The sequence below is a fragment of the Caretta caretta genome, chromosome 27 (assembly GCF_965140235.1).
Source record: "Caretta caretta isolate rCarCar2 chromosome 27, rCarCar1.hap1, whole genome shotgun sequence".
NCBI lineage: Eukaryota > Metazoa > Chordata > Testudines > Cheloniidae > Caretta > Caretta caretta.
The window spans coordinates 2,493,527-2,521,360 of NC_134232.1; the positions used below are offsets into that span (position 1 = coordinate 2,493,527).

At 49.9% G+C, this 27,834-nt stretch overlaps 2 protein-coding genes across 6 annotated transcripts in view; one reads left to right on the plus strand and one right to left on the minus strand.

Moving 5' to 3' along the window:
- Positions 1–1,829: 1,829 nt before the first annotated feature.
- Positions 1,830–27,517, minus strand: LOC125626610 (Ig-like V-type domain-containing protein FAM187A). Of its 5 annotated transcripts, none has more exons than XM_075123588.1 (5): positions 27,496–27,517; positions 24,201–24,352; positions 9,823–9,955; positions 8,294–8,396; positions 1,830–3,291 (listed from the first exon to the last, which is right to left on the minus strand). In XM_075123588.1, exons 2-5 carry the CDS (start codon positions 24,341–24,343, stop codon positions 1,967–1,969), a joined length of 1,704 nt encoding a protein of 567 aa, XP_074979689.1. In that variant the 5' UTR covers positions 24,344–24,352; positions 27,496–27,517; the 3' UTR covers positions 1,830–1,966. The 5 variants fall into 5 exon arrangements, with proteins under 5 accessions (XP_074979689.1, XP_048685758.1, XP_074979688.1 ...); XM_048829801.2 differs by lacking the exon at positions 27,496–27,517 and adding an exon at positions 27,286–27,420; XM_075123587.1 differs by lacking the exon at positions 27,496–27,517 and adding an exon at positions 26,907–27,248.
- Positions 27,452–27,834, plus strand: part of EFTUD2 (elongation factor Tu GTP binding domain containing 2) — a 36,456-nt gene continuing 36,073 nt past the window's right edge. Inside the window, exon 1 of the mRNA XM_048829767.2 lies at positions 27,452–27,581. The gene's annotated coding sequence lies outside the window, so the exon portion shown is untranslated. The remainder of the gene's footprint in view (positions 27,582–27,834) is intronic.

Below are 27,834 nucleotides of genomic sequence, written 5' to 3' on the forward strand. Positions count from 1 at the left end.
GCAGCACTCTACCCCCTTCCCTCAGGAGCCAAGAACCCAGTTCTGACAGGAAGGGAGGGAAAAGGAGCAGAGAGTCAGCAGCTCAGGGCAGCCCTGCTCCCTCCGTTCACCTCCTCCTGTGAGCAATGGGGACAGGACGGGACCTCTGCCCCATTGCCCTTCCCTCAGCAGGACACACCTGGGAAGGGGGCTGAAGAGCCCCTGGAGTCACACACACCAAGCCTGGAATAGGCAGAGGGGACCCTACTGCAGCCCCCCCAAGCATGGGAGAGGGAGGAGAAGAGCCCCTCAAGGAACAGAGCTGAGAGGGTGCAGGGCAGAACTGATGTGGGGCAGATCAGTTGCTGGACCAGGGTGGGCAGACATGGGGGTGGTTGCTGTTGAAACAGGGGCCAGAATCACTGAAATATCAGGGCTGTAAAATGAGTGCTGGCTGCACTGATCATCACCCACACCCGTGTGCGGGGCGGGCCATCCTCAGTCAAAGACAGACCAAACCCACAATATCATGGTCTTTTAAATCACATGATTTTGGGCCAGTCTCCTGAGTCTGGAGTCTGACTCATGACGTTTGAACCTGTGGGGTTGGCCATGCTGCAGGAGGCTCCTGGTCTCAGCTGCACAGACTGGGTGCTCTCCTGGGGACTCAGCAGCTGCCTCCTTTGGATGGCATTGGCATCACCAAGGCATGCCCCAGAATGCATTGCAGGCCCCAGATAAGGGAGCCCACTGAGGTTGGAGAGAGATAAGGAACCTACCTGTGCCTAGGGTGACCAGACAGCAAGTGTGAAAAATCGGGATGGGGGTGGGGGATAATAGGTGTCTATATAAGACAAAGCCCCAAATATCGGGACAGTCCCTATAAAATCAGGACATCTGGCCACCCTACCTGTGCCCCACCCTGAGGCTTGGGGGTTTAGGCTGGAGATTCTCCCCGCAGGGCACCCTATGGTTCTGGGTGTGTACGTGAGAGAGAAGAACCGAGGGTAACTTTTTCCAAGCACAGGGGAATGAGCACAATGCGGATGGGGGAGCTGAGCAGCAGGAACCCTTCATGAGGAGCCTACAAACAGGTGCTCTGGGGAGGGGCTGAACTGACTTGCTGCTGGAGCCATCAGACTAGAGCCAGAATTTCCAAGGGCTCAACACCTGCAATTGGGGGCAGCGTTCCAAAGAGCTCAGCTCCCCTTTAGATGCCAAGATAAATGGTTGGACTTTCAGAAGAGCCCAGCGCACTGTGGTGCATGTTGGCTGCTGAGCCCTTGAAAAGCTGGCCCCTTGTGCCTCAGTTTCCCACCTGTACAATGGGGATAATAGTAAGGTACTTAACCATCTTCATACAATGCTTTGAGACCCTTGGCTAGGAAAAATAAAGCCTTGTCTACATTACCACTTACTTTGGCGTAACTTATGTCTTTCAGGAGTGTAAATAAGCCACCCCCCGAGCGACGAAAGTTGCAATGACCTAAGTGCCGATGTGGACAGCGCTTCTCCCACCAACATAGCTACCACTTTCGGCGGAGGTGGAATTATGCTGATGGGAGAGCTCCCCCAGGGGCATACAGCATCTTCACCAGACGTGCCACAGCGGCGTAGCTGTGCTGATGTAGCACTTCTAGTGTAGACTAGCCCTAAGTAAGTGCAAAATATTCGTATTATTTTACTGAGTGACTTGCCCAAAGTCACACAGCAGGTCAATGGCACAGCCAGGAACAGTCCCCAGAAGTCCTGGTTCCCAGACTCTGTCTCTAACAAGCTGAATGCCGTTCTCATTAGGGTTCAGTTCTCTCTTTCTCCACAATGAAAGGAAATGAATGAACATGCACGGGTAGCATTTTGCTTGTATTTATTGCTAACATGCATTAGAAAAATTCCCAATAGCCCAAGCGAAAATGTTCCAAGACATAATCACAAACAAACAAGAGAAATAATTTCCCTGGCCTGCAGGCAGCGCTCGTCAGCGAGGCTACCCCAAGAGAGTGCATCTGAACGCATAATAGCAGCAGCGGCTGATGTGGATGCCGACGAACACCATGGTGATGAGGACATAGCTTGTGAGGATGGCCTTGATGGCATATCTCGTCTCAGGGTCATCGAGGGTTCGCTTACGGTCACCTTGGAACCGCACGGAGAGCCGGAAGCCAGCAACCATTTGCCCCTCACGCCAGCAGTAGTAAGTGCCCCTGTCGTCCAGCTGGGTAAATCGAATGTGCAGGTGGTTGCCATGGTCAATGAAGACCCGCATGCTTTTGTTGACCCCAGTGAGGAAGCTGGTGCGGTACAGTCGAGTTGAATCTTTGTCCCACGCCACTGCATGCTCTGGCCTGGCCCCGGGGCAAGCAATTATCAGACCACTGCCGAGGTGTTGCTTGTGGAACTGAATGGGGACTTTGGGCAGCCAGGGTTTCTGGCCAACCTTTGCAATGAGATTGGAGATGGACAGCACTCCTTCCTCGGGGCCTTTTCTCTTTACACAAGGCGTCAGGCAGCTTCGGATGACAACCTCAGGCTTCCTGAGCCGGATGGTGCCCTGGAAGCGCCTAGGGACAGATCTTGAGCCACAGGACACCACGTCTGTCGGGACTGTGCGGTACCTGGGGTAGAGGTAGGCGCTTTTCACGTAGCAGAGACCAATTCTCCATTGCTCACCTCTCACTCCACAGCGGTCACACTTGGTCCAGTCCCAGAAAGTGGTGAACACGCTGAAATGCTCTTCTGTATGATCCTTCTGTGGGTGCTGGTTCCTGTCCTCAAAGGCCACAGTGATGGCCTTGGAGGACTGCACATCCACATCATAGCCATAGAAGAAGTCCCCTTCCTTGGTACCACAGAGATAGTGGCCTGAATCCTCCACCTGGGCCCGGAAGATGATGAGACTGAACATCCTAATGCTGAAGCGCTTCAGCATGTGGCTGCCCACACGGATGTGGCCTGAGTCCAAGAACATGGTTCCATCGAAGTCTGTTAAGACCTTGGTCTGCCGGCTGCCCATGCTCTTCTGGAAGTACCACACGACTGAGGTGACTTCCTCTGGCTTGCACTTACAAGGGAGCTCAAAACTCATGTCAGCCAAGTAGGCAGCATTGTCAAACATCAGGAAGGCTGGGCAGGGTGTTTTCTTGAATACATCTTCCTTCTCCATGATTGCAAAGGCATGGAGAACATCTGCCATCCCAAGGAGAATGGCAATTCCAACCAGCCTCATCTCCATTAGCCAGTCTAGATCCTCAATCAAGCAGTGTGATGGAACGGCATCAAACCATCTCAAGATCCTTACTGATCCTCTTGTCACTAAGGTTAACAGCCAGAGAACAGCGCTGGGGCAAAGATGATTTTAATACGTTTCACTATATAAGTATGGGTTTTGTAGTCGAGTTTGGCAGTAGACTCTCCCCTCTGGAACTGCTTTGGTTGATGGGAGAAGGTAGATAGCAGTTGGGATTATCTCATCACGGCCAAATGCTTGCTGGGGAAGCTATTGTAAAAGGTGAGTGTACTGTTTGAAAGAACTTCGTGTTTGTCCTGTGCTGAAGGTTCAAGGCTATCGACTGGGTGTTCAGAGACATTAACTCTAGAACCTTCTATTTTTGTCTCACGTCGGTTCTAGAATGTGAACACTGTCCTGAGAATGGGCGTCTCAGGAAAGAAACAAGCCCTCGCAGCCCAAAGCATGTTACAGGCATGTACACAAAGGTACCACGGAAACGCAGCCACCTCTGAGTGGAAGGCAACAGCCATATAAATCATTGGCACACAGCACAACTGTGGGATGTGGCAGGGCACCTCCCATGCCTCACCGGCCTCTGCGTTACTCCCAGGCAATGGGGGCTGGAATAAACCAGTCTGACTCTGGAAGGTTTTCCTCTTCACTCCTGTTCTATTTTCCCTTCTTATACGGTGGGCCTCACGGTAGGCCCAAGAAGTCCCTTTCAGCAAAACAACAGAGTCCCCCAGTGCAAACAGAAAAGCTTTCCCTGCCTCTTCTTCCCGGGTGCTACCGTACTACACAGGATCCTACTAGCCAGGGTTTCCCCAAGCAGCGTTATCTTTGTTTCTTTCCCTATAGGGAGGGGAGACTGCTTTCCAGCCAGAGGAAGCTTTTCCTTCCTCCTTCCCCCCGCCCTTGCCCCGGCTGCAGCCTGTCTCTCATCTCTCCCCTCCCCTCTCTCACCAGAAAAGGGGGTTTTAAAGGTCACTGGAGCCCTTAACTGGGCCCAGGTGTCTCTAGTTAACTTGAGGTCACCCTTTTTCAGCGCGTAGGGAACAGGGCCTTCATCATTTTAGGGCTGATAGATCTGCCCTCCACCACTCTATCCTGCCCAGAATATCAGGGCAAACATTGGTTGTGAACACTGATGCAGAGCAGACAAGACCTCCATTGTTTAATGTTTTGGTTGACATTGGATCCCATGTACCCCTCTGGGAGAGATGGATGGGGAGGGCTCAGCATTGTCTGGATTTGACCCCATGGTTCCAGGGGGTCTTGGGATTTCAAACCAGACACTTAGGCCATTAAGCCCTCCCTGCCTTCAGCTTTCCAAAAGCTAGAGCTGGGGGCACTGGATTTCATAGAGTCATAGATTAGGGTTGGAAGGGACCTCAGGAAGTCATCTAGTCCAACCCCTGCTCAAAGCAGGACCAATCCCCAACTAAATCATCCCAGCCAGGGCTTTGTCAAGCCTGACCTTAAAAACCTCACAGGAAGGAGATTCCACCACTTCCCTAGGTAACGCATTCCAGTGCTTCACCACCCTCCCAGTGAAATAGTTTTTCCTAATATTCAACCTAGACCTCCCTCACTGCAACTTGAGACCATTGCTCCTTGTTCTGTCATCTGCCACCACTGAGAACAGCTGAGCTCCATCCTCTCTGGAACCCCCCTTCACGTAGTTGAAGGCTGCTATCAAATCCCCCCTCATTCTTCTCTTCCGCAGACTAAACAAGCCCACTTCCTTCAGCCTCTCCTCCTAAGTCATGTGCCCCATCCCCCTGATCATTTTTGTTGCCCTCCGCTGGACTCTCTCCAATTTGTCCACATCCTTTCTGTAGTGGGGGGCCCAAAACTAGACGCAATACTCCAGATGTGCCAAATAGAGGGGAATAATCACTTCCCACAATCTGCTGGCAATGTTTCTACTAATGCAACCCAATATGCTATTCACATACAGGGTATGGGACTTGGGAAGACCGGGCTGGTGGCTCCCACCCTGAGCAGAGCTCAGCTGCTTGCCCCGGCTGGTCTGGTTAGGATGGGACTTCCTCTTCCTCTGCACAGCATCCAGGGCGAGGTCAGACCCACCCCCAGATTTCCACCCCAGCTCCAGGAAGCTCTGCAAACTCCCCTCCCCACAACTCCCTGCTTCCTGTACACATCACACCTCAGCTGCAGGGGGAGAGATCACTGTATGGGGAGCTTCTCCCCCATCCAGCCCACCCCTATGCATCCAGACCCCCTCATACCCAGACTCCCCACCTGCGCCGAGCCTCACCCCCTGTGATGTTATTGACAGGAACTGTGACTGTACAGATCATTGTTGCAACCAGGGTCCTATGGTTGCACCAGGTCTTGTACAGAGGAGGTCCAGTGGGGTGTCCATGGAAAGGTTATAGTTTGCTGGTTATGATTATGCTGTCTGTATTTGTGCATCATTTTTGTATTCAAAGTTATGAGTATTGGCTATGCACTTGTTTGATTCTAAGTAGTCTCAGTGAAGCATTTTCTCAGCTTCTTGAGAAAGGACTATTCTCAGTAAGTGCCCAATCAAGAAACATTTAACAGACAATGGACTTTGGGAGATGCCAATCCACATCTGAGCTTTCCTGTTCAAACTAACATGTAAACAGTGGCACTGGCCTGCAAAAAACTGAGTCATGCACGAACATCTGACTTGCCCAAGTGGCTACAGACTCCATCTTGTTGTGATTTTGCACAGGAGAACAGAGGGGTTTCCACCCACAAGAGAGAGAATATAAAAGGCCCTGGAAACCCCTCCATTTTGTCTTTAGCTGGCTCAGAAGATAGCCTCTCCACCGCAAAGAGATGCCTGAAAGAAACTGGAACAAAGGACAGTAACTATGGAGGTGTGAGTGACTGCTGGACCCAGACTAGGAAGGAATCTAGTCTGTGAAAGAACATCTCTGGAACATCTCTGAGGGCGAGATTTACCTGCATTTAGTTTCCTACTGTATTAGGCTTAGACTTGCGTGTTTTTGTTTTATTTTGCTTGGAAATTTACTTTGTTCTGTCTGTTATTACATGGAACGACTTAAATCCTACTTTTTTATATTTAATAAGATCACTTTTTGCTTATTAATTAACCCAGAGCAACTAATTAATACCTGGGGGCGCAAACAGCTGTGCATATCTCTTTATCAGTGTTATAGAGGGCGAACAATTTATGAGTTTGCCCTGTATAAGCTTTATATAGAGTAAAATGGATTTATCTGGGGTTTGGACCCCATTAGGAGCTGGGTATCTGGGTGGTGAAGACAGGAGCATTTCTTAAGCTGTTTTCAGTTAAGTCTGCAGCTTGTGGGGGACATGGTTCAGACCTGGGTCTGTGTTTACAGCAGGCTAGTGTGTGTGGCTCAACAAGACAGGGTACTGAAGTCCCAAGCTGCCAGGGAAAATGGGCTCAGAGGTAGTCCCAGCACATCAGGTGGCAGTCCAAAGGGGGTTTCCGTGACCTAACACATCACACGCCCCCAGAACCCCACCTGCCAAGCCCCACTCCCCCTGAACATGGACCACCCCAATGAGTCACCCAAAGCCAGATCCCCACCCCACCGAGCCCCAACCAGCTGCACCTGGATCCCCACGCCACTGAGCTCCACTCCCCCCAGCATCTGGACCCCCACACCAGACCCACATGCCAAGCTTTATCCCGCCCACACCCAGAACCCCCCCCCCCGCTGAGCCCCAACCACCTTCATCTGGACCCCCCTGTAGAGTCCCATTACCGTTGCACCCAGAACCCCCAACAAACCCCTGTGCCTCCAGATCCCCCCCACACCCAGATCCCCCACTGAGCTCCCCGCACCCAGATTGCCCCATACAGAACCCTCTCAATCCACACCGGGATCCCCCCTCACTGAGCCCCTCCACACTTGGATTCTGCTGGGCTGAGCCTGCCTGCCCACACCTGGTGCACCTGGCATGGAGAGGCAGGGCCCTGGGGTGTTTCTTGGGCAGGCCCAGTCCTGACACTGTGTCCCGGGGGGAGCTGCAGAGTGATCTCCCACCTCTGTGCAGCCAGTGGCCTGTGCTCCCCAATTCCATGCTGGAGCCTCCACATTTATCTGACAAATAAAATTTGCAGAATTTTTAATTTTTTGGTGCAGAATGCCCTCAGGAGTATGACTGTGGAAATTAGCAATGTACATTCCATATATTTATTCCAGGTTCTGTTTAAGCAGGGCGTCAGATCAGTCCTAGATATGGCTGTACACATGAACCCATTCCACACTTGGCGGTTACTGTTTAACTATTATAATACAGCTGCTTATGTTTCTAAAATCCCCTGTTGACCAAGAACGCGTGGCCAGAGAAAAGAATAGAGGGGGATTCATCTTCTCCCACTAATACTAGAGTGATATTTCCCATCCCCAAACAATATATTCAATACAGTACTACTGATTCACAGCAAGTGTTGTCTCCTGTGTGATGGCCCCTCCCCCAAGATAATCCTTTTGGTGACTAATATTTATTTGTACCAGGCCATTCTTCTAGGTAGGTGAAGCAGGTACAAAGTAAAACTCAATCAACAACTTTCTGTAGAAGACGGGTCTCTCACTGTCCCTCCATCTTTGATAGAGCAGTACAGGAAAGGTCCCTCCTGGCCCTCAGCTCCTATAATCCTGGTGGAGCGTGAGCTGTAGCGGGAGCCTGTGCTCCTTCAGCTAACGCAGTAACATTTCACCAGCTCTTTAATTAGTCTGTCATCTGCCTCCTTTTGCTGGCCAGCCCCCCTCAGATGGGTTTCTCTCTCAGCCTCATTCTGCTCTTCCTGCAAAGCAGCTGTACCTGCTTCAACTGTGCCCTCGGGAAGGCCATCAGCACCACAATTCCTGCCCATGCGCTGTAGTTTCCCGAACAAGTCCCTGCAGCTATCCTTCTCCACCTGGCTCAGGAGAGCCACATTTAGTCCAAAGCGCTTGGTCCCAGAAAGGCTCTGTAATATCTGAAGGACAGCTTCTCTGTCTTCCCTACAGGCATGCTCGGCCAGCACCACAAGAAATTCACCCAGGAGGCCAAAGCCAACATCAGCTTGAAAGATTCTGCCCAGGTCCTTACCGCCGAGCTGAAACAGGAACTGGTATCTTTCCTGTCCACTTTTCAAGCATCTGCGCCAATATCTGTAAAAGTCTGCAGACGTTTCAGGGAGTCCATCCCATCCCTGGATGAAAAAGATGGTCAATAACAGTTACATAAAACAGGTGCAGAATCCCACCAGCTGGTGGGGGTTGGGAGCAGAATTCCCTCTGGACAGGTCATTCCATAACTGGTAACTGAAAGGCTGTCCTATCACTGAGTTTAATTCGTAAAGTCAAAATGGCTTTGCCACTCAAGTGTATGGTAAGTATGAGTGAGAGTGGGTGAGGGTGTGTGTTGTGCTGGTAGATTTTTTTGATTTGTGCAGTAGGTGAATGAGAGGTATGGGCTGTGGTGAGGGGCTATGTGTGTTAGGGGTTATTGTGTGTGCTGGTTGTGATGTTGTGTCTGGAGGAGTTGTGCTGGGAATTTGTGTTGATTTGTATTTGAGGGGTGGTGCAGGGAGATTTGTGTTGAACAGCATCTGAGGGAATGCTGGGAGATGTGTGTCGATTTGTGTATGTAGCAAATGAGGGGTTGTATGCTGTGGTGAGTGTGGTGCTATGTGTTTGGGCTTGTTGTGTTGATTTGTGTGTGGATGATGCTGGGAGATTTGTGTTGATTTGTCTGGGTATGTGTGTTATGGTGGGGAGTTTGCACAGATTTGTTGGGGAGTTTATGTAAAGTTATATGGGTGGCAATTCAACCTTTGAAGAATTGTGGCAACTGGTCCAAGTAATTCACCATCTGTGCAGTCTCCCTTATATCACTCATTACAACCAATGAAACTGTTGTATGCAAATTACATGTAGCATAAGGGTACTGATTGGTTGAGTTAGCTCTCATATCACAATGGCTAGAACTCTTGGCATGGCATAGACAAATGCATGCCTTGCTGTCACATGGGTGTAATTCATAGCATCAGAATGGCTGAGGACTAAAAAACTGGAGAGTAACAGACCAGCAATCCGAGGGATGACTGAACAAGCTGATATTCTAAACAAAAAGAGCTTTCAGCCATGCTTGTGGCTGTTTCCACCATTTCACACTGACTCAGAAGACATTCTATGCTTCAGAGTGACACCCAGATGAATCCTGGAATATTATTATATAGATTGTTCCCTAGGGGCTGCTTTGCACTTTCCTCTGATGCAGCTGGTCCTGGCCATTGTCAGAGATAAGATGTAGGACTAGATGGACCGTTGGTCTGATCTACTGTGGTGATTCTGGAGATTTCTTTTACTGCTTGTCTACACATTGTGCTAAAGCTATTGTGCTTTAAAATTCACCCCCGCCAACCAAATTAACTTTTAAGTGTAGACAAGCCCTCATCAGCTCAATCCACTTTGGAAGTAGATTAAACTAAAGCAGAACAAGGTACTCATATTCTGGAATAAGTGTTCATACATGGAATTATTCTGGAATAGCTATTGCATTTTAAATTCACACCCTACCTTAATTTGAATTAACTTTTGTGTGTAGACAAACACTAATGGAGTTTTCCTCCTCACCTGGGCTAGCTCCATCTCTCTGTCCTGCTTGCCATTAGCTTGGGTAGCATAGGAATTCCAAAGAAGGTTTTTCTTTTTTCCCATTTTGTCCTTTTTCTCTAGAGGTTTCAGGTGTGATGCTAGCACAATATCCCTGCAGGAAATATAGAGGGAGCAGTAAACCCAGCAAGAGCAAATATCCTCTTGAAATTAGCGCCATTTCCAGTTTGATTCCTCTCTGTGAGACTGGCACAGTCACTGAGTTTGTAGTGCAAAGTTCTACCATGTAAAAGATCTGGGTTCAAATCAAGATCACAAAATCTCTTGTGGCCAGATTATATGTTCCCAGTTACTGCTTACTACTACACAGACTAACATGCAAGAGATCTAATTCCACTTCTCAAGTCTGATCTCTCATACTCTGAAACCTGTCATCCCAGAATGAAAAGGGGCTAAGGGCACTGTGACAGAGAGTCTGGACCTCTGTCCCTAACTGATAGTTCCTAACGACAGAGAGGGAGAGAGCGAGTGTGTGTCAGAGACCTGCATACTGGTCTGTGAAATGAGGGTTCAAAGTGGTAGTTAAGCCTTTGGAAAGGAAGCTATTACTCATCCTTACAGATCTTTGTATCCTCATTGGGGTATCTCTAAGGTCTGGTATACACTACAGAGTTAAGTCGATGCAAGGCAGTTTACATCAACCTCACTACGGAAGTGTCTACACTTAAATTTCACTCCTGCTGATTTAACAGCCCAGGTCCACTGACTTAATAACTCCACCTCTGTGAGTGGCATAGAGTCAAGGTCGATGTAGTTAGGTCGATGCAGTGTCAGTGTAGACACTTTTCAGAGTAGCAGCCGTGTTAGTCTGTATCCGCAAAAAGAAAAGGAGGACTTGTGGCACTTTAGAGACTAACCAATTTATTTGAGCATGAGCTTTCGTGAGATACGTGCATCTGATGAAGTGAGCTGTAGCTCACGAAAGCTTGTGCTCACATAAATTTAGATACAATTTAGTAGACACTGTACTGCTTACGTGAACTGTTACTGGCTGTGAAACACTGTCCCACAATGTCTCACACTGACAGTATAATCGATTCAAGCACTCCTGGTGAGGATGCACATTGCCGACACAAGAAGCAAAGTGTAGACATGCACAAGTGATGTAATTACTGCAACAGCTGTATGCTGACATAAGTTAGGCCCACTTAAATTTGTAGTGCAGATATGGCCTTAGAGAAAGCAGGAAGCTTGAGCCCTTATTGCATGTATAGAGCCTTGTCTACACTCCACAGTTTTGTCAACAAAAGTCAGCTTTCATCGACAAAACAGTGGAGGTGTACATACTGCAATGTTCCTCCTGCCGATGTAACTCCCTTGCTACACCAACATAATAAAACCAACTCAAAGAGAGGCATAGGGCTGTTTGCAACATGGTTAGAGTGACACAGCGTCAGTGTAGGTCCTGTGCTTGCTTGCGTTGCCCTAATTGGCCTCCAGGAGGTGTCCCACAATATCCATTATGACCACTCTCGTCAGCAGTTTGAACTCCACTGCCCTGAAGGTACACATGTGTGCACCCCTCCTGCATTTAAAGGCCCTGGAATTTTTGAAATTCCTCTTCCTGTTTGCTCAGCGGGGACAGTTCACACAGCATCTTCCCAGCTGACCATGCCGGCTTTCCACAGTAAAGGCGCTCCCGCATGGAATACACTGTTGGATCTGTGGGGACAGGAGGCTGTGCCGTGGCAGCTTTGCTCCAGCATAGGAACTTTGATATCTAGTATGATTAATGTTCAGAAAGCAAGCACCACAGGGATCATTCAAGGCAGCAAGTAAACATTGCCTGGCCGAATGCATCACTTAAAGCCACATTACTGGGAATAATTGTCAAAATGCTCCTTCAAAGCCTCCCTAATTTGAATACTCCCCCTGCTGTACCCCTCTTATTACCCTGGTATCTGGCTGCTCAAAATCAGCAGCCAGATGATCTACCTCAGTGCTCCACCCCTGAGGAAACTTTTCCCCCTTCCCTTTGCAAATGTTATGCAGCGCAAAACAGGCTGCGATAACTATTGGAATATTTTCCTCATTGAGGTCTAACCTGACAAAAAGGCAGCACCAGCGACCTTTTAATCAGCCAAAGGCACATTCAACAATCATTCAGCACCTGCTGAACTTGTTATTGAAGCACTCCTTGCTGCTGTTTAGGTTCTCAGTGTAAGGCTTTGTGAGCCATGGGACCAAGGGGCAGGCCGGGTCTCCCAAGATCCCTATGGGAATTTCCACATCCCCCGATTGAATCTTCTGGTCTGGAAAGTCCCAGAATGTAGCTTTCTATACAGTTCAGTGTTTCTAAAGATTTGAGCATCATGCACCTTCCCTGACCACCCTGCACTGATGTCAGTGAAACAGCCCCGGTGATCCACCAGCACCTGCAAGACCCTGGAGAAGTAGCCCTTCCGGTTCATATACTCTGTCACAAGATGGTCTAGGGCCAAAACTGGTACATACGTTCCATCTATCACTCCACCACAGTTAAGGAATCTCATTGCCTCAAAGCCATCAAGTATTTCCTGCATGCACATTACTGAGAGTCACAGTCCTTTGCAGCAGAAGGTAATTAATGGCCCTGCACACTTGCATCATCACAACCCTCACGGTGGACTTTCCAACTCTAAACTGATTCACGACTGAAAGGTAGCAGTCTGGAGTTGCCAGCTTCCACACAGTGATCACCACTCGCTTTTACACAGTGAAAGCAGCTCTCGTTTTGGTGCCCTTGCACTGGAGTGCTGGGGCAAGCTCCACACACAATTCCAGGAAGGTAGATTTGTGCATCCAAAAGCTCTGCAGCCACTGCTTATCATCCCAGACCTACATAACAATGCTATCCCACCACTCAGTGCTTGTTTCCTGAGCCCAGTACCGAAGGTCCATGTGCAGCTGCTCCATGAATGCCAGCAGCAATCTTGAATTATTTCTTTCCATGGCACACAGCAGGGCAGGTACCACCAATTCACTTTCTGATTCACAGCTTATGAAATACTGCAGGACCAGCTGCATTGTGTTCATAACACTCATTACCAGACGGGTGAGCAGTTCAGGATCCATGCTTTCAGGCAGAGATGAAGGGCACACAGTTAACAAGGGCTATTGAAAAACATCATGAAACAAAGTTGGAAGCCCATGGAATGATAGGACAGAAAGAACTGCATCATGGGATGGTAAGCACGTCCCCATGATGCACTGCAATCCGTTCCCAGAGCTCCCAGAGGCAGAGAGGGGTGAGTTGCACAGTGGGATAGCCTACCAACAATGCAACACTTTCTCTGTTGATGCAAGAGCACTGACTGTGGACACACTCTGCTGACACAAGGAGCGTTGTGTGGACACGCACAACCAAAGCGGCTTATGATCATCAATGTAACTTAAGTCAACTTAACTCTGTAGTGTAGACATGGCCTAGGTAACTGGAGAAAACTGATTCGGAGAACAGGGGTGGGTGCCCAAGATCAGGGGAGGTGTATGCAGGTATGCCAGCTGGTACAGATGGAGGGTATTGATAATAAAAATCTCCAGACACAGAATGGCCTTGGTAACTAGTCATAGATTTTAAGGTCAGAAGGGACCATTATGATAATCTAATCTGACCTCCTGCACAACGCAGGCCACAGAATCTCACCCACCCACTCCTGTAACAAACCCCTAACCTATGTCTGACACTAAACTGAGAAGAGAGGTAGATACGCTGGAGGGTAGGGATAGGATACAGAGGGACCTAGACAAATTAGAGGATTGGGCCAAAAGAAATCTGATGAGGTTCAACAAGGACAAGTGCAGAGTTCTGCACTTAGGACGGAAGAATCCCATGCACCACTACAGACTAGGGACCGAATGGCTAGGCAGCAGTTCAGCAGAAAAGGACCTAGGGGTTACAGTGGACAATAAGCTGGATATGAGTCAACAGTGTGCCCTTGTTGCCAAGAAGGCCAATGGCATTTTGGGATGTATATGTAGGGGCACTGCCAGCAGACTGAGGGATGTGATCGTTCCCCTCTATTTGACATTGGTGAGGCCTCATCTGGAGTACTGTGTCCAGTTTAGGGCCCCACACTACAAGAAGCATGTGGAAAAATTGGAAAACGTCCAGCGAAGGGCAACAAAAATGATTAGGGGACTGGAACATATGACTTATGAGGAGAGGCTGAGGGAACTGGGATTGTTTAGTCTGCTGAAAAGAAGAATGAGGGGGGATTTGGTAGCTGCTTTCAACTACCTGAAAGGGGGTTCCAAAGAGGATGGATCTAGACTGTTCTCAGTGGTAGCTGATGACAGAACAAGGAGTAATGGTCTCAAGTTGCAGTGGGGGAGGTTTAGGTTGGATATTAGGAAAAACTTTTTCACTAGGAGGGTGGTGAAACATTGGAATGCGTTACCTAAGGAGGTGGTGGAATCTCCTTCCTTAGAGGTTTTTAAGGTCAGGCCTGACAAAGCCCTGGCTGGGATGATTTAGTTGGGGATTGGTCCTGCTTTGAGCAGGGGGTTGTACTGGATGACCTCCTGAGGTCCCTTCCAACCCTGATATTCTATGATTCTACTGAAGTCCTCAAATCATGGTTTAAAGACTTCAAGGTGCAGAGAATCCTCCAGCAAGTGACCTGTGCCCCACACTGCAGAAGAAGGTGAAAACCCCCAGGGCCTCTGCCAATCTGCCCTGGAGGAAAATTCCTTCCCAACCCCAAATATGGTGATCAGCTAAACCCTGACCATGTGGGCAAGACTCACCAGCCAGACACCCAGGAAAGAATTCTCTGTAGTAACTCAGATCCCACCCCATCTAACATCCCATCACAGGCCATTGGGCACATTTACCGCCTATAGTCAAAGACCAATTAATTGCCAAAATTAGGCTATCCCATCATACCATCCCCTCCATAAACTTATCAGCCAGATATGTCTTTTGCCCCCACTGCTCCCCTTGGAAGGCTGTTCCAGAACTTCACTCCTCTGATGGTTAGAAACCTTTGTCTAATTTCAAGTCTAAACTTCCTGATGGCCAGTTATGGCTCTTGGGGGTGGGGGTCTCTGCCAAAAATGCCATGCAGCTCTTTGTAAAAGAGGTATGGCTGCAGCTCCACACCAGAGTGACTGTTGGCCTCTCTTGCCTTCTGGTACACCTGCCGCACTTCCTTGGCTTTCATGTGCCTCTACTGAGGGTCCCTCTCTTAGCCCTTCTTCACCATGCCCGGAGCGATCTGCTCATAGATATCTATGTTTTCATGGCTGGATCAGAGCTGTGCTGCACAGCCTCTTCTCCCCACAGTCCTGGGAGATCCACCACCTCCTGGTTACTCCAGGCAGGAGGGCAGCTGCAGCATGGTCAGCTGCTAGGTAAGCTCTCCATGCCGAGCAAACAGGAAATGGAATTTCAAAAATTTGCAGGGATTTAGAGAGGGGGGGGGAGGCATATACCTGTGTACGTGGGCACTGGGCAGTGGAGTTCAAAAGGGTGACCAGAGCAGTCATGGTGGGGCATTGTGGGACATCTCTTGGAGACCATTAAAGTCGACATAAGTAATGCAGCGTCTACACTGACACTGTGTCCACCTAACTACATTGACCTAAGCACTAGGCCTCTTGCAGAGGAGGAGTTATTAAGTCGTGTACTGAGCGATCTACTCAGTTGAAGCAACATTTTAGTGTAGCTGCTTCCAGACTTAGGCGGACGTAAACTGCCTTATGTCGACCTAACTCTGTAGTGTAGACCAAGCCTGTCTCTCCCATGACAACAGGGACTTCAACAGTGGTGCTGGAATCAGAGTACAGGGCAACTGCTGACTGCTAGAGGAAGCTTTGGACAGTAGCATAGCAAAGGCTGAGAACTGGATGTGATGGGAACTCATGGAAGTGATTCTGAGAAAGATTAAAAAGAGAAAAACTACAATGTAGCTTGTCAGGGTTCCCTCCCCACTCTGAACTCTAGGGTACAGATGTGGGGACTCGCATGAAAGACCCCTAAGCTTATTTCTACCAGCTTAGGTTAAAAACTTCCCCAAGGCACAAATCCTTCCTTATCCTTGGATGGGTACTGCTGCCACCCCCAAGTGAGTTAGACAAAGATTCAGGAAAAGGGCCACTTGGAGTTCCTGGTTCCCTAAAATATCCCCCCAAGCCCCTTCACCCCCTTTCCTGGGGAGGCTTGAGAATAATATACCAACCAAATAGGTCAACCAGATTCTTAAAAAACAGAACTTTATTATAAAGAAAAAAAAGTAAAAGCAGCACCTCTGTAAAATCAGGATGGAAGGTAACTTTACAGGGTAATCAGATTCAAAACACAGAAGATTACCCGCTAGGCAAAATTTTAAAGTTACAAAAAAACAAGGATAAACCTCCCTCTCAACACAGGGAAAATTCACAAGCTAAAAAACAAAAGATAATCTAACGCGCCTTGCCTTATTTACTTACTCTTTTTGCAATATTAAGACTCATTTTAGGATGATTTTAGGAGAAAGAGTTTTCTGACCTGATGCTTCTCTGCTTCCCCAGAGAACACACACAAAAAAAGAGCACAAATAAAGCCTTCCTCTCCCTCCCCCCCCCCCCGCCCGCTCCCACCCCCGATTTGAAAGTATCTTCTTTCCCCATTGGTCCTTTTGGTCAGGTGTCAACCAGGTTATCTGAGCTTCTTAACCCCTTACAGATAAGGAGGAATTCTAGGCTATGCTTAGCTGTATGGTTATGACATAGCTGGATACAGATGGATGAATAAATGGAAAGGAAGGAGGACATACAAACACTTCTGGGGTCTAACATGGCATATGTTTAACAGCTTGGGAATTGTTGGATAGCATTGGCGGGCAACATGTACTTTAGCTACATCCTCACTCTATAGTGGGTGGGCAGAGACATGCACTACAGTGGGCCACAGGCTTGTACCTATGCCCCCAGACAAGCTAGCAAGCTCAAGTTCTGATGACATACAGGAACTTGTCTGGGGATTTATATGTGGATGGTTGGGGAGAAGGGGGTTGGGCTTAAACATGTGTCAGACCTGCTGTGTAGACATGCCCTAAAGGGAAGCAAAGACTTACCTTATTCAACTGAAGCTTCAGGAACAATTTAGGGAGATTGAATTTAATTACCCAAAACGTAATTTGATCAAGGCATGAGTTAGCACTGTTACTGTGAAAGTGTCACAGGATCTTTAATCACCCTAGGTGGCCAGGGTCTCAGTTTTATGTCTTCTGAAAAAGTTAGCACCTCTAACAGCCCAGTGACCTCTGACACAATGCTGGAGCAGTAGTCTCATAGTACCAATAAGAGTGCCATCTCTACCTTCTTCTGCACCCAAAGAATCTCCTTGAGGTCTCTCATCTAAATACTGACCCACCAAATCCCTACTTCATTTCCCAAAACCGACAGGATGCCAGTGAAAGATGCAATTGTGTCACTGCAGGACATTCATTTGATCACTCTTCCCTTGTAGGAAAGAAGGGCTTAAAAGCCAGATGCAAAGTGACCAAAGGGAGCTAGCAAACAGGGGAGTTTGTAGGAGGGAGAAAGAATAAACTCAGCATGGTTCAGAAAGGCTACATCGCCAATGCCGACACTGCTCCTGGCTCCTCCACCTGCTCCTGCGTCCAGACAAGACAACCCAGCCATGGATGTCTCTACCAGGTCCTGATGTGGAATTGCAGAAACTGTGGCCTGCATTTCCCCATCACAGAAAGCCAGGCTGGGCGGGACCATCCAGTGTGAGAGGGGCCTACTGGTACAATCTCTCAGGAAGCAGGAGGGAGAGCTACAGGAGGAGGAGGCTAGGTTGAGGAGCATCCATGCATATGAGGAATTAATTGAAAATATTCATATGGAAACATCCAAGCTTGAGGCAGCAATCCAGCTGGTCAGGACTGAAGGAGCGTCACCAGGGGAGGAGAAAATGGCTCCTTCACAGGGAGGAAGCTAGCTGCTGGTTACTTCTGGCAGCAGGCAGTGCTCCCCACCCCTGCCCCACTCCCAAACCACTATCTAGAAAGATAAAAAACTGGTATGCTACCCTGGCAACAAGGGATGAGGAATTTCCCCAAGGGTGGAGGGGGAGAAGCCATGTATCCCAAAGGTTGGGAGGATCGCAGCCACCACTCCCAGGAAGAAACTACGGGTGGTGGTGGTCGGTAATTCCCTTCTAAGGATGATGGAGGCATCCATCTGCTGGCCTGACATGGCATCCTGGGGCCCATATCCAAGACATTATGGAAGGACTGCCAAGGATTATCCAGCCCTCTGACTACTACCCTATGCTGGTCATCCACGTGGGCACTAATGATAATGCAAAGTCTCACCCTGAGCAGATCAGAAGTGACTACAGGATTCTGAGAGTGAGGGTGAACTGGTCGGGGGCACAGGTGGTGTTCTCATCATTCCTTCTCGTCAAGGGTAGGGGCCCAGGCAGAGATAGATATCCTGGAAATAAATACATGGCTGCACTGATGGTGTCGCCAGGAGGGCTTCGGTTTCCTAGACCATGAGATGCTGCTCTGAGAAGAAGGACTGCTGAGCAGAGATAGAGTCCATCTATCAAGGGGAAGTATATCTTTGGATACAGACTAACTAACCTAGTGAGATGGGCTTTAAATTAGGTTTGATGGGGGCAGGAGACAAAAGCCCACATGTAAGTCCAAAACAAGAACCTGGGTGAAGGGTCAGAATCTTAGGGGAATGTGGGCATGTATACTAACGCAAGATGTACGGGAATAAACAGGAAGAACTAGAAATACTAGCGAATAATCACATTTATGACATAACTGGCATCACAGAGAGTTGGTGGGATAATTCACATGACTGCAATATTGTCATAGAAGGGTACAGCTTGTTCAGGGAAGACAGGCAGGGAAAAGAAAGGAGGAGGTGTTGCCTTGTATGTCAAAGGTATACACACTTGCACTGAAGTTGAGATAGAAGTGGGAAGCAGACTTGTTGATAGTCTCTGGATAATGATTAAAGGGGTAAAAACCAAGGGTGCTGTCATGGTCGGGTCTACTACAGACCCCTAACCAGGAAGAAGAGGTGGATGAGGCTTTTTTTAAATTAACAAAATAATCCAAAACACAGGACTTGATGGGGATGGGACACTTCAACTTCCCATATATCTGTTGGGAAAATAGCATAGCAGGGCAAAGATTATCCAACAAGTCCTTGGAATGCATTGGAGACTCGTTTTTATTGCAGAAGGTGGAGAAAGCAACTAGAGGAGAGGGTGTTCTAGATTTGATTCTGACAAATAGGGAGAAATTTGAAGGTGGTTGGCAGCTTGGATGAAAGTGATCGTGAAACGATAAGAGTTCATGATTCTAATGAATGATAGGAGGGAGACATGCAGAATAAAGACAATGGAATAAAGAAAACATCCTGTTAGAAGCAAGTTTAAGGGGAAAAAAGAGTTCAGGAGAGCTGGCAGTTTTTAAGAGGCATTATTAAAGACACAAGAGCAAACTAGCCCAATGCATAGGAAAGACAGGAAGTATGGTAGGAGACCACCCTGGCTTAACCTGGAGATCTCTGTCCTGAAATTCAAAAAAGAATCACAGAAAAAGTGGAAACTAGGTCAAATTACGAAGGAACATGTAGGGACAAACATGTAGGGACAAAATTAGAAAGGCCAAGGCACAAAACAAGATTAAACTGGCTACAGACATAGAGGGTATTAAGAAAACATTTTACAAATACAGTAGAAATAAGAGGAAGACCAAGGACTGGGTAGGCCCATTACTCAATGAAGCGGGAGAGACAATAACAGAAAAGGCAGCAACAGCCAAAGTTTTAAATGCCTTTTTTGCTTCAATTTTCACCAGAAAGGTTAGCAGCGATTGTGCAACTAACAGTGAAAATCAGTGTAAACGAGGTAGGATCAGAGGCTAACATAGGGAAAGAACAAGTTGAAAAGGGCTCAGGCTATGTCTACACTATGCAGCTTTTAGCGACACGGCCGCACCTCTACAGCCATGCTGCTAAAAGGTGCACAGTGTAGCCGCTGTTTGTCAGCAGGAGAGAGCTCTCCCGCCAACAAAAAACTTCCACCCCAGCTAGCAACATTAGCGTTGTTGGCAGGAGAGCGCTTCTGCTGACAACGCACTGTTCACACCGGTGCTTGTCGTCAGCACAACTTTTGTCTTTTGGGGGCTGTTTTTTTAACACCTCTGAACGACAAAAGTTTTGTCTTTCACTTCCCAGGGTAGACAAAGCCTTAGACAAGGCAGATGTCTTTATGTCAGCAGAGCCTGATGAAATACATCCTAGAAGACTCAAGGAGCTGAGTGAGAAGATATCTGAGACATTAGCAATTATCTCTGAAAACTCATGGAAGACAGGAGAGATCCCAGAGAACTGGAAAAGGGCAAATATAGTATCTAGCTATAAAAAGGAGAATTAAGGACAATCCAGGGAATTATAGACAAGTTTTTACTCCTGGGAGAATTCCCTGCCACTGTGCATGCGCAGAATTCATGTCCCCCACAGAAAAATGACTTTCTGACAGGGAAGCAAAGGGAAGCTGCAAGAGCAGTCACGCACCACGCCCTAGCTGCACAGATACATTGTTTCAGGCAGCCAGCAGAGAGGTAAATCACTGCAGGGCTGGGGACACCCCTGCCAGTGGCTCCTACCCTGAGCCGGGATCAGCTGCTAGTCCCGGCTGAGCTGGAGGCAGGAGGGGACGGGACTTCCTCTTCCCCTGCAAGCAGTGGCTGGGGCTGTGTCAGAACCACCCCCAGAAATCTCTCCCAGCTGCAGGAAGCTCAGCATCCTCCCCTGCTTCCTCCTCACATAGTTCCTCAGCTATGGGGGCAGCTGCTCCCCCATCCACCCAACCCTTGTGCATCTGGACCTCCCCTACCCAGACACCCCTGCCAAGCCTCACCTGGTACTCCCAGAACCCCTCAGCCCTCCATACCCAAACCCCACCCCACTGAACCTCAACCCCTGCATCAGGAGCCTCCCTGCACCCAGATCCCCTGCCTCCGGCTCCCTCCACCCCTGCACCCAGACCATCTCCCACTGAGCTCCATGCACTCAAACACCCACCCTGATGCCCCGCCTCCTGCACCACCCTGAGCCCCCACATCCAGACCCCCACGCCATTGACCTCCAACTAGCTGCACCCAGACCCCCACTCCACCAAGCCCCACTCCCCAGCACACAGACCCCTCCGCTGAGCCCCAACCACCTTCACCTGGAAGCCCCTGCAGAGTCCCATTACCTCTGCACCTGGAACCTGCCCCCCCAGTGAGCCTCTGTGCATCCAGACCCCCCCCCAGCTAGACCCTCCACTGAGCTGCCTGCACCTAGATTGTCCCACACAGAACCCTCTCACCCCACACCTGGACCCCTCCATACTGAGCCCCTCCAAACTTGAATCCTGCCTGGTTGAGCCTGCCTGCCCCACATCTGGTGCACCTGGCACAGCGGGGCAAGATCCCAGGGTGTTTCTGGGGCAGGCCCAGACCTTGTGCTGTATCTGGGTCGGATGCAGCCTCACTGCTGAGTCCATGTCCCGGGAGTGGGGGAGCTGCTAGGCAATCTCCCACCTTCGTACAGCCAGTGGTCCATGTTCCCCACTGCCATGCTGGAGCCTCTGCATTTATTTAATGACAAATAACACTTGCAGAATTTTAAAATATTGTGCGCAGAATTTTTAATTTTTTGGCGCAGAATGCCCTCAGGAGTAACAAAGTCAGCTTAACTTTGTTATCCAGGAAGCTAATGGAGCAAAAATAATCAATCAATCCATTTGTAAGCACCTAGAAGATAATAAGGAGATATGTAACAGTCAAAATGCATTTGTCAAGAACAAATCATGTAAAACCAACCTAGTATCCTTCTTTGACAGAGTAACAAGCCTTGTGGATGAGGGGATGCAGCAGATGTGATATATCTCAACTTTAGTGAGACTTTTGATACTGTCTCACATGACCTTCTCATAAATAAAGTATGGAAATATAGCCTAGACCAGGGGTGGGCAAACTTTTTGGCCCGAGGGCCACATCGGGGTGCGAAACTGTATGGAGGGCTGGATAGGGAAGGCTGTGCTCCCCAAACAGCCTGGCCCTCGCCCCCTATCCGCCCTCACCCACTGCCCACCCCCTGACTGCCCCCCCTCAGAACCTCCGACCCATCCAACCCCCCCGCTCCTTGTCCCCTGACCGCCCCCTCCCGGCACCCCCTGCCCCTAACCAGCCCCCCAGGATCCCATCCCCATCCAACCCCCCCCCGTTCTCTGTCCCCTGACTGTCCCGACCCCTATCTACACCCCCGCCCCCTGACAGGCCCCCCCAGGTCTCCCACCTATCCAACCCCCCCTGCTCCCTGTCCCCAGAATGCCCCAACCCCTATCCACACCCCCGCCCTCTGATAGGTCCCCCGGAACTCCCATGCCCTACCCAACCTGCCCTGTTCCCCGACCCCTGACCACTCCCCCCCCCCCCAGAACCTCTGCCCCATCCAACTGCTCCCTGTCCCCTGACTGCCCCCCGGGACTCCCTACCCAACCCCCGCCACTGCCCCCTTTCCATGCCGCTCAGAGTGACAGGAACTCACAGCCCTGCTGCCCAGATGGAGCCAGATGCGCTGCCCATGCAGCGGCGTAACTATGGGGGGGATGGGAGGGGCAGCAGGGGTGGGGCTGGTGGCTAGCCTCCCCGGCCAGGAGCTCAAGAGCCGGGCAGGACAGTCCCGTGGGCCGCATGTGGCCCGCAGGTCGTAGTTTTCCCACCTCTGGCTTAGACAAACCTATATAAGATGGATGATAACTGGTTGGAAAAAGGTACTCAGAGAGTAGTCACAGTCAAGCTGGAATGGCATATCGAATGGGGTCTCACAGGGATCTGTCCTGGGTCTGGTTCTGGTTCTGTTCAATATCTTCACAAATTATTTGGATAATGGCATAGTGAGTACACTTATACAATTTGCATATGATGCCAAGCTGGGAGCAGTTGCAAGTGCTTTGGAGGACAGGTTTAGAATTCAAAATAATCTTGACAAACTGAAGAAATGGTCTGAAATAAACAGGATGAAATTCAGTAAGGACAAATGCAAAGTACTACACTTAGGAAGGAATAATCAGTTGCACAAATACAAAATGGGAAATGACTGCCTTGGAAGGAGTATTGCAGAAAAGAATCTGGGGGTTATAGTGGATTACAAACTAAATATTAGTAAATAATGTAATACCATTGCAAAAAAAGTGAACATCATTCTGGGATATATTAGCAGGAGCGTTGCAACAAGACACAAAAAGTAATTCTTCCAGTCTAGTCAGCACTGATAAGGCCCCAACTGAAGTACTGTGTCCAGTTCTGGGCAATGCACTTCAGAAAAGATGTTGAGAAATTGGAGAAAGTCCAGAGGAGAGGAACAAAAAATGATTAAAAGACTAGAAAATAAGGCCTACAAGGAAAGATAGAAAAAATTGGGTTCGTTTAGTCTGGAGAAGAGAAGACTGATGGGGGACACGATAACAGTCTTCAAGTACGTAAAAGGTTGTTTCAAAGAGGAGGTTGCTTTAAAGAGGATAAATTGTTCTCAACCACTGAGGACAGGACAAAAAGTAATGGTCTTAAATTGTAGGAAGGGAGAAGAGTAGACATTAGGAAAAACTGCCTACGTATATAGGTAGTTAAGCACTGGAACAAATTACATAGGGAGGTTGTGGAATCTCTGTCACTGGAAGTTTTTAAGAACAGGTCAGACAAACACCTGTCAGGGATGATCTAGACCGGGGTAGCCAGCCTGAGGAGGAGCCAGAATTTACCAATGTACATTGCCAAAGAGCCACAGTAATACGTCAGCAGCCCCACATCAGCTCCACCCCCCGCTCCCAGCGCCTCCTGCCCACTGGCAACTCTGCCAATCAGCACCTCCCCCTCCCTCCCCACACCTCCCGATCAGCTGGTTCATGGTGTGCAGGAGGCTCTGGGAGGGAGACGGGGAGGAGCGAGGGCATGGCAGGCTCAAGGGAGGGGGCAGGAAGGGGTGGAGTGGGGGCAGGGCCTGGGGCAGAGCCAGGGATTGAGCAGTGAGCACCCCCCGGCACACTGGAAAGTTGGCACCTGTAGCTCCAGCTCCGGAGTCAGTGCCTAGACAAGGAGCCGCATAGTAACTTCGGAAGAGCCGCATGGGGCTCCGGAGCCCCAGCCTGGCCACCCCTGATCTAGATAAAACTAACTCCTGCCTCAGCACAGGGGACTACTATACTAGATGACCTATCAAGCTACCGTCCAGGCCTACATTTCTCTGATTCTCTGATTAACTAACATGAAACTTTCATCCTGATGAAAGAAACATTTGATTGTTATATTCCCAATTCTGTGATTCGCCATAGAAAACAAAATCCTGCAAACCTGAATTCTTCATAGGATGCCACCTTCTGGTGAACGGCTCGGAACTTGGCATCGTTTTCTCTTTGATACTTTTCATCAGCAGCAACAGCAGCCTGCAGTTCTCTCTCCAAAGCACAAAAATCTATCGCTCCAGTTTCCTCCATTTCAAAAACCTGAGAGCCACACATATAACCACGAGAGTGACTTCAGGTGCATAAGCATCAGACAAGAGATACTCCTCACTCTTTCCCATCTATCCATTTCATCACTAGAGATTTTGTTAGACTCACTATAAGTAACTAATAATACAGCGTGTCATGCGTTAATGATCCCACCTCAGCCAGGCAAACTCCTGTCTTAAATAATCACTTCAAAGTATGCCATAGGTGCTGGAACTAAGGGTCTGGGGGTGCTGCAGCACCCCGACTTGAAGTGATTTCCATTATATACAGGGTTTACAGTTTGTATCAATGGGTCTCAGCACCCCCACTATATAAATTGTTCCAGCACCCCTGAAGTATGCCCAAATTTTCCAGTGCAATTTTGTTTAACCTGTAGTTAAAGACCACCCTCTACTACACAAATGCTTTTATTCTGGACTCCCATTTAGTCACTGAAAACAGGCATCATTATATATCACTATCATCAGACACCTTAAACGTTGACTTAAGACTGCCAGGATATAAACGTTGCTAAAAATACAGACTGAGAATGTTACAGTTAATAAAGCCTAAGGGTCAAAAAGAATGGCAAGGGTCATGTTGCCAGAGAGTATAAAAAAATTTACAGTTCACACATACTCTTAACAATATTCAGGGTCAGATACAGACACTGAAAATAAAAACACTATGTGCCAGTCAGGCACGCTTCCTCATGCTGAGTAGCATGTTACTTTATTTCAATGGCAATACTCATGGAGTAAGGTACTTTTCAAAGTGCATAAGGGTGTGACACCCTGTGTTTTATTTTCAAAGTGCTGAAGAAAAGCTCCGTGTAGCTCAAAAGCTTGTCTGTTTCACTAACAGAAGCTAGAGAGATAAGGTGGGTAAGGTAATATCTTTTATTGGACCAGCTTCTGTTGCTGAGAGACAAGCTTTCAAGCTACACAGAGCTCTTCCTCAGGTCGGGGGTCGCAAGGTACTCAGAGTGTCACAGTTAAATAAAAGATCGAACATATTTCTTATGCTAAATAACGAGGAGTCCTTGTGGCACCTTAGAGACTAACAGTTAGGCCTGAATAAAGACTGGGAGTGGATGGGTCACTACAAAAAGTAATTTTCCCTCTGCTGATACTCACACCTTCTGGTCGACTGCTGGAAATGGGCCATCTTAATTGCATTGGCCTCATTAGCACTATAAAAGTAATTTTACCTCCCTTGGTATTCACCCCTTCTTGTAAACTGTTGAGAATCGGCCACTTCCACCTTAATTGAATTGGCTCATTAGCACTGACCCCCCACTTCGTAAGGAAACTCCCATCTTTTCATATGCTATAATATATATTCTTCTTACTCTATTTTTCACTTCATGCATCTGATGAAGTGGGTTTTAGCCCACGAAAGCTTATGCCCAAATAAATGTGTTAGTCTCTAAGGTGCCACAAGGACTCCTCATTGTTTTTGCTGATACAGACTCACACGGCTACCCCTCTGAAACCTGTCATTATGCTAAACAGCACATATTCTAAGGGGCCGTTAAAGGTAAAGTGGTCCATTAACATCCCTGTGCTTTGGACATCCCCTTTGTGTAGGGTTTCAGAGTAACAGCCTAGTTAGTCTGTATCCACAAAAAGAACAGGAGTACTTGTGGCACCTTAGAGACTAACAAATTTATTAGAGCATAAGCTTTCGTGGGCTACAGCCCGATGAAGTGGGCTGTAGCCCACGAAAGCTTATGCTCTAATAAATTTGTTAGCCCCTGCGTGTAGGCTTCCCACACAATAACTATAGCTGGGATGGTCCCAGCAGGGGGGCAGGGGCTCTAGACTAAGGGTGGGCAAACTACTGTCCGCAAGCAGGATCCAGCCCTCCAGCCGTTTTAAGCTGGCCCTCGAGCTCCCACTGGGTAGCGGGGTCTGGGGCCGCTCCACGTCCCACTCTGGCGCTCCACCCAGGGCGCAGGGTCAGGGGCCGCTCCACGTGGCTCCTGGAAACCACAGCATGGCCTCCCTACAGTGCACCAACCGGGGAGCAGGGTTGGGGGCCGCTCCACAAGGCTCCCAGAAGCTGCGGCATGACCCCCTCTGGCTCCTACATGCTCCAATGGCCCCCTCCGGTGCTCCAATGGGAGCTGCAGGGGTGGTGCCTGTGGACGGGGCATGCTGCTGCTTCCAGGAACCACTTGAGGTAAGTGCCGCCAAGAGCCTGCACCCCTGAGCCTTTCCCCAAGCCCCAACCCCCTGCCCCAGCCCTGATCCCCTTCCCACCCTCCAAACCCCTCATCCCCAGACCCCCCTTCCCCTACCCCAAGACCCTGCCCTAATCCTCCTCCCGCCCTCCGAATCCCTCAGTCCCAGCCCGGAGCACCCTCCTACACCCCAAACTCCTCATCCGCAGCCCCACCCCAGAGCCCGCCCGCACCGCCCAGCCCTCTTCCCCAGCCCAGCCCAGCCCAGCGCCCCCTCCCACACCTTGAACTCCTCATCGCTGGCCCCACCCCGGAGCCCGCACCCTCGAACAGAGCCCTCGCCCCAACCCCAATTGTCTGCGCATTCATGGCCCGCCATACAATTTCTAGTCCCAGATGTGGCCCTCGGGCCAAAAAGTCCCCCCATTAGCTCCGGCTCTACGATTCCAACGGTGCCCCCCGCCCCAGGATTGCCAGGGAGCAGCCAGGGGACGGTTGCGGGGACGGGGCCCCCCGCCCCCGCGGGATCACAGCGGCCCAGCGAAGGGAGCAGGGGCCCTGGCCACGCTGGGGCGAGTCCCGGCTTCGCTCCGGGCCTGCGGGGGACCCTGGGCTAGCCCTGCCAAGGGGGCGCAGAGCTGGGCGGGACTGTTCCCGCCGGGACCGGTCAGTGCAGGGGGCCGCCCGCGGCTCGGGGCCGGGCCCCCAGGGAGCTGAGCCCACCGAGCCCCGGGGACCCCTGCTTCGCCCCCGGCCTCACCTGCCGTCTCCATAGCAACGGCCGCGCCGCGGAGCCGAGGCCCCCGGCTAGAGGTGTCCCTGCCCAACGCCTGATCAGAACCGACTGCACAGCCGAGACGGTCCGGCCCCAGGGGCCGCGGACCCAGCTGGGGCTACACCTCCGAACTCCCCGCCCCGGCCGCGGCGCTGGCTGCAACGGGGTTTGAAGCGGCCCATTAGGCAGTCGTACCGCTCGCCCCCGGGTCCTTCCGCGCTGGTGTCGCCCTGTCGCAGGCAGCGGCCGCTGGAACGGAAGGCGCGGAGCGCGAGCGTTGGGTGAGGCGTGCGGGCCCGGCCTGAGCTGGGGCCACGGCGCCTCTTGGGAGGGGATGGGGGGCTGCGTGCTGCTGATGGGACGTTGGTGTGGGGGGGACGCTGGGGCTCTGGACGAGGTGATGTGGAGGGGGGGATGCAGGGGGCTCTGGACGAGGTGATGTGGAGGGGGGGACGCTGGGGTTCTGGACGAGGTGATGTGGAGGGGGGGACGCTGGGGCTCTGGACGAGGTGATGTGGAGGGGGGATGCAGGGG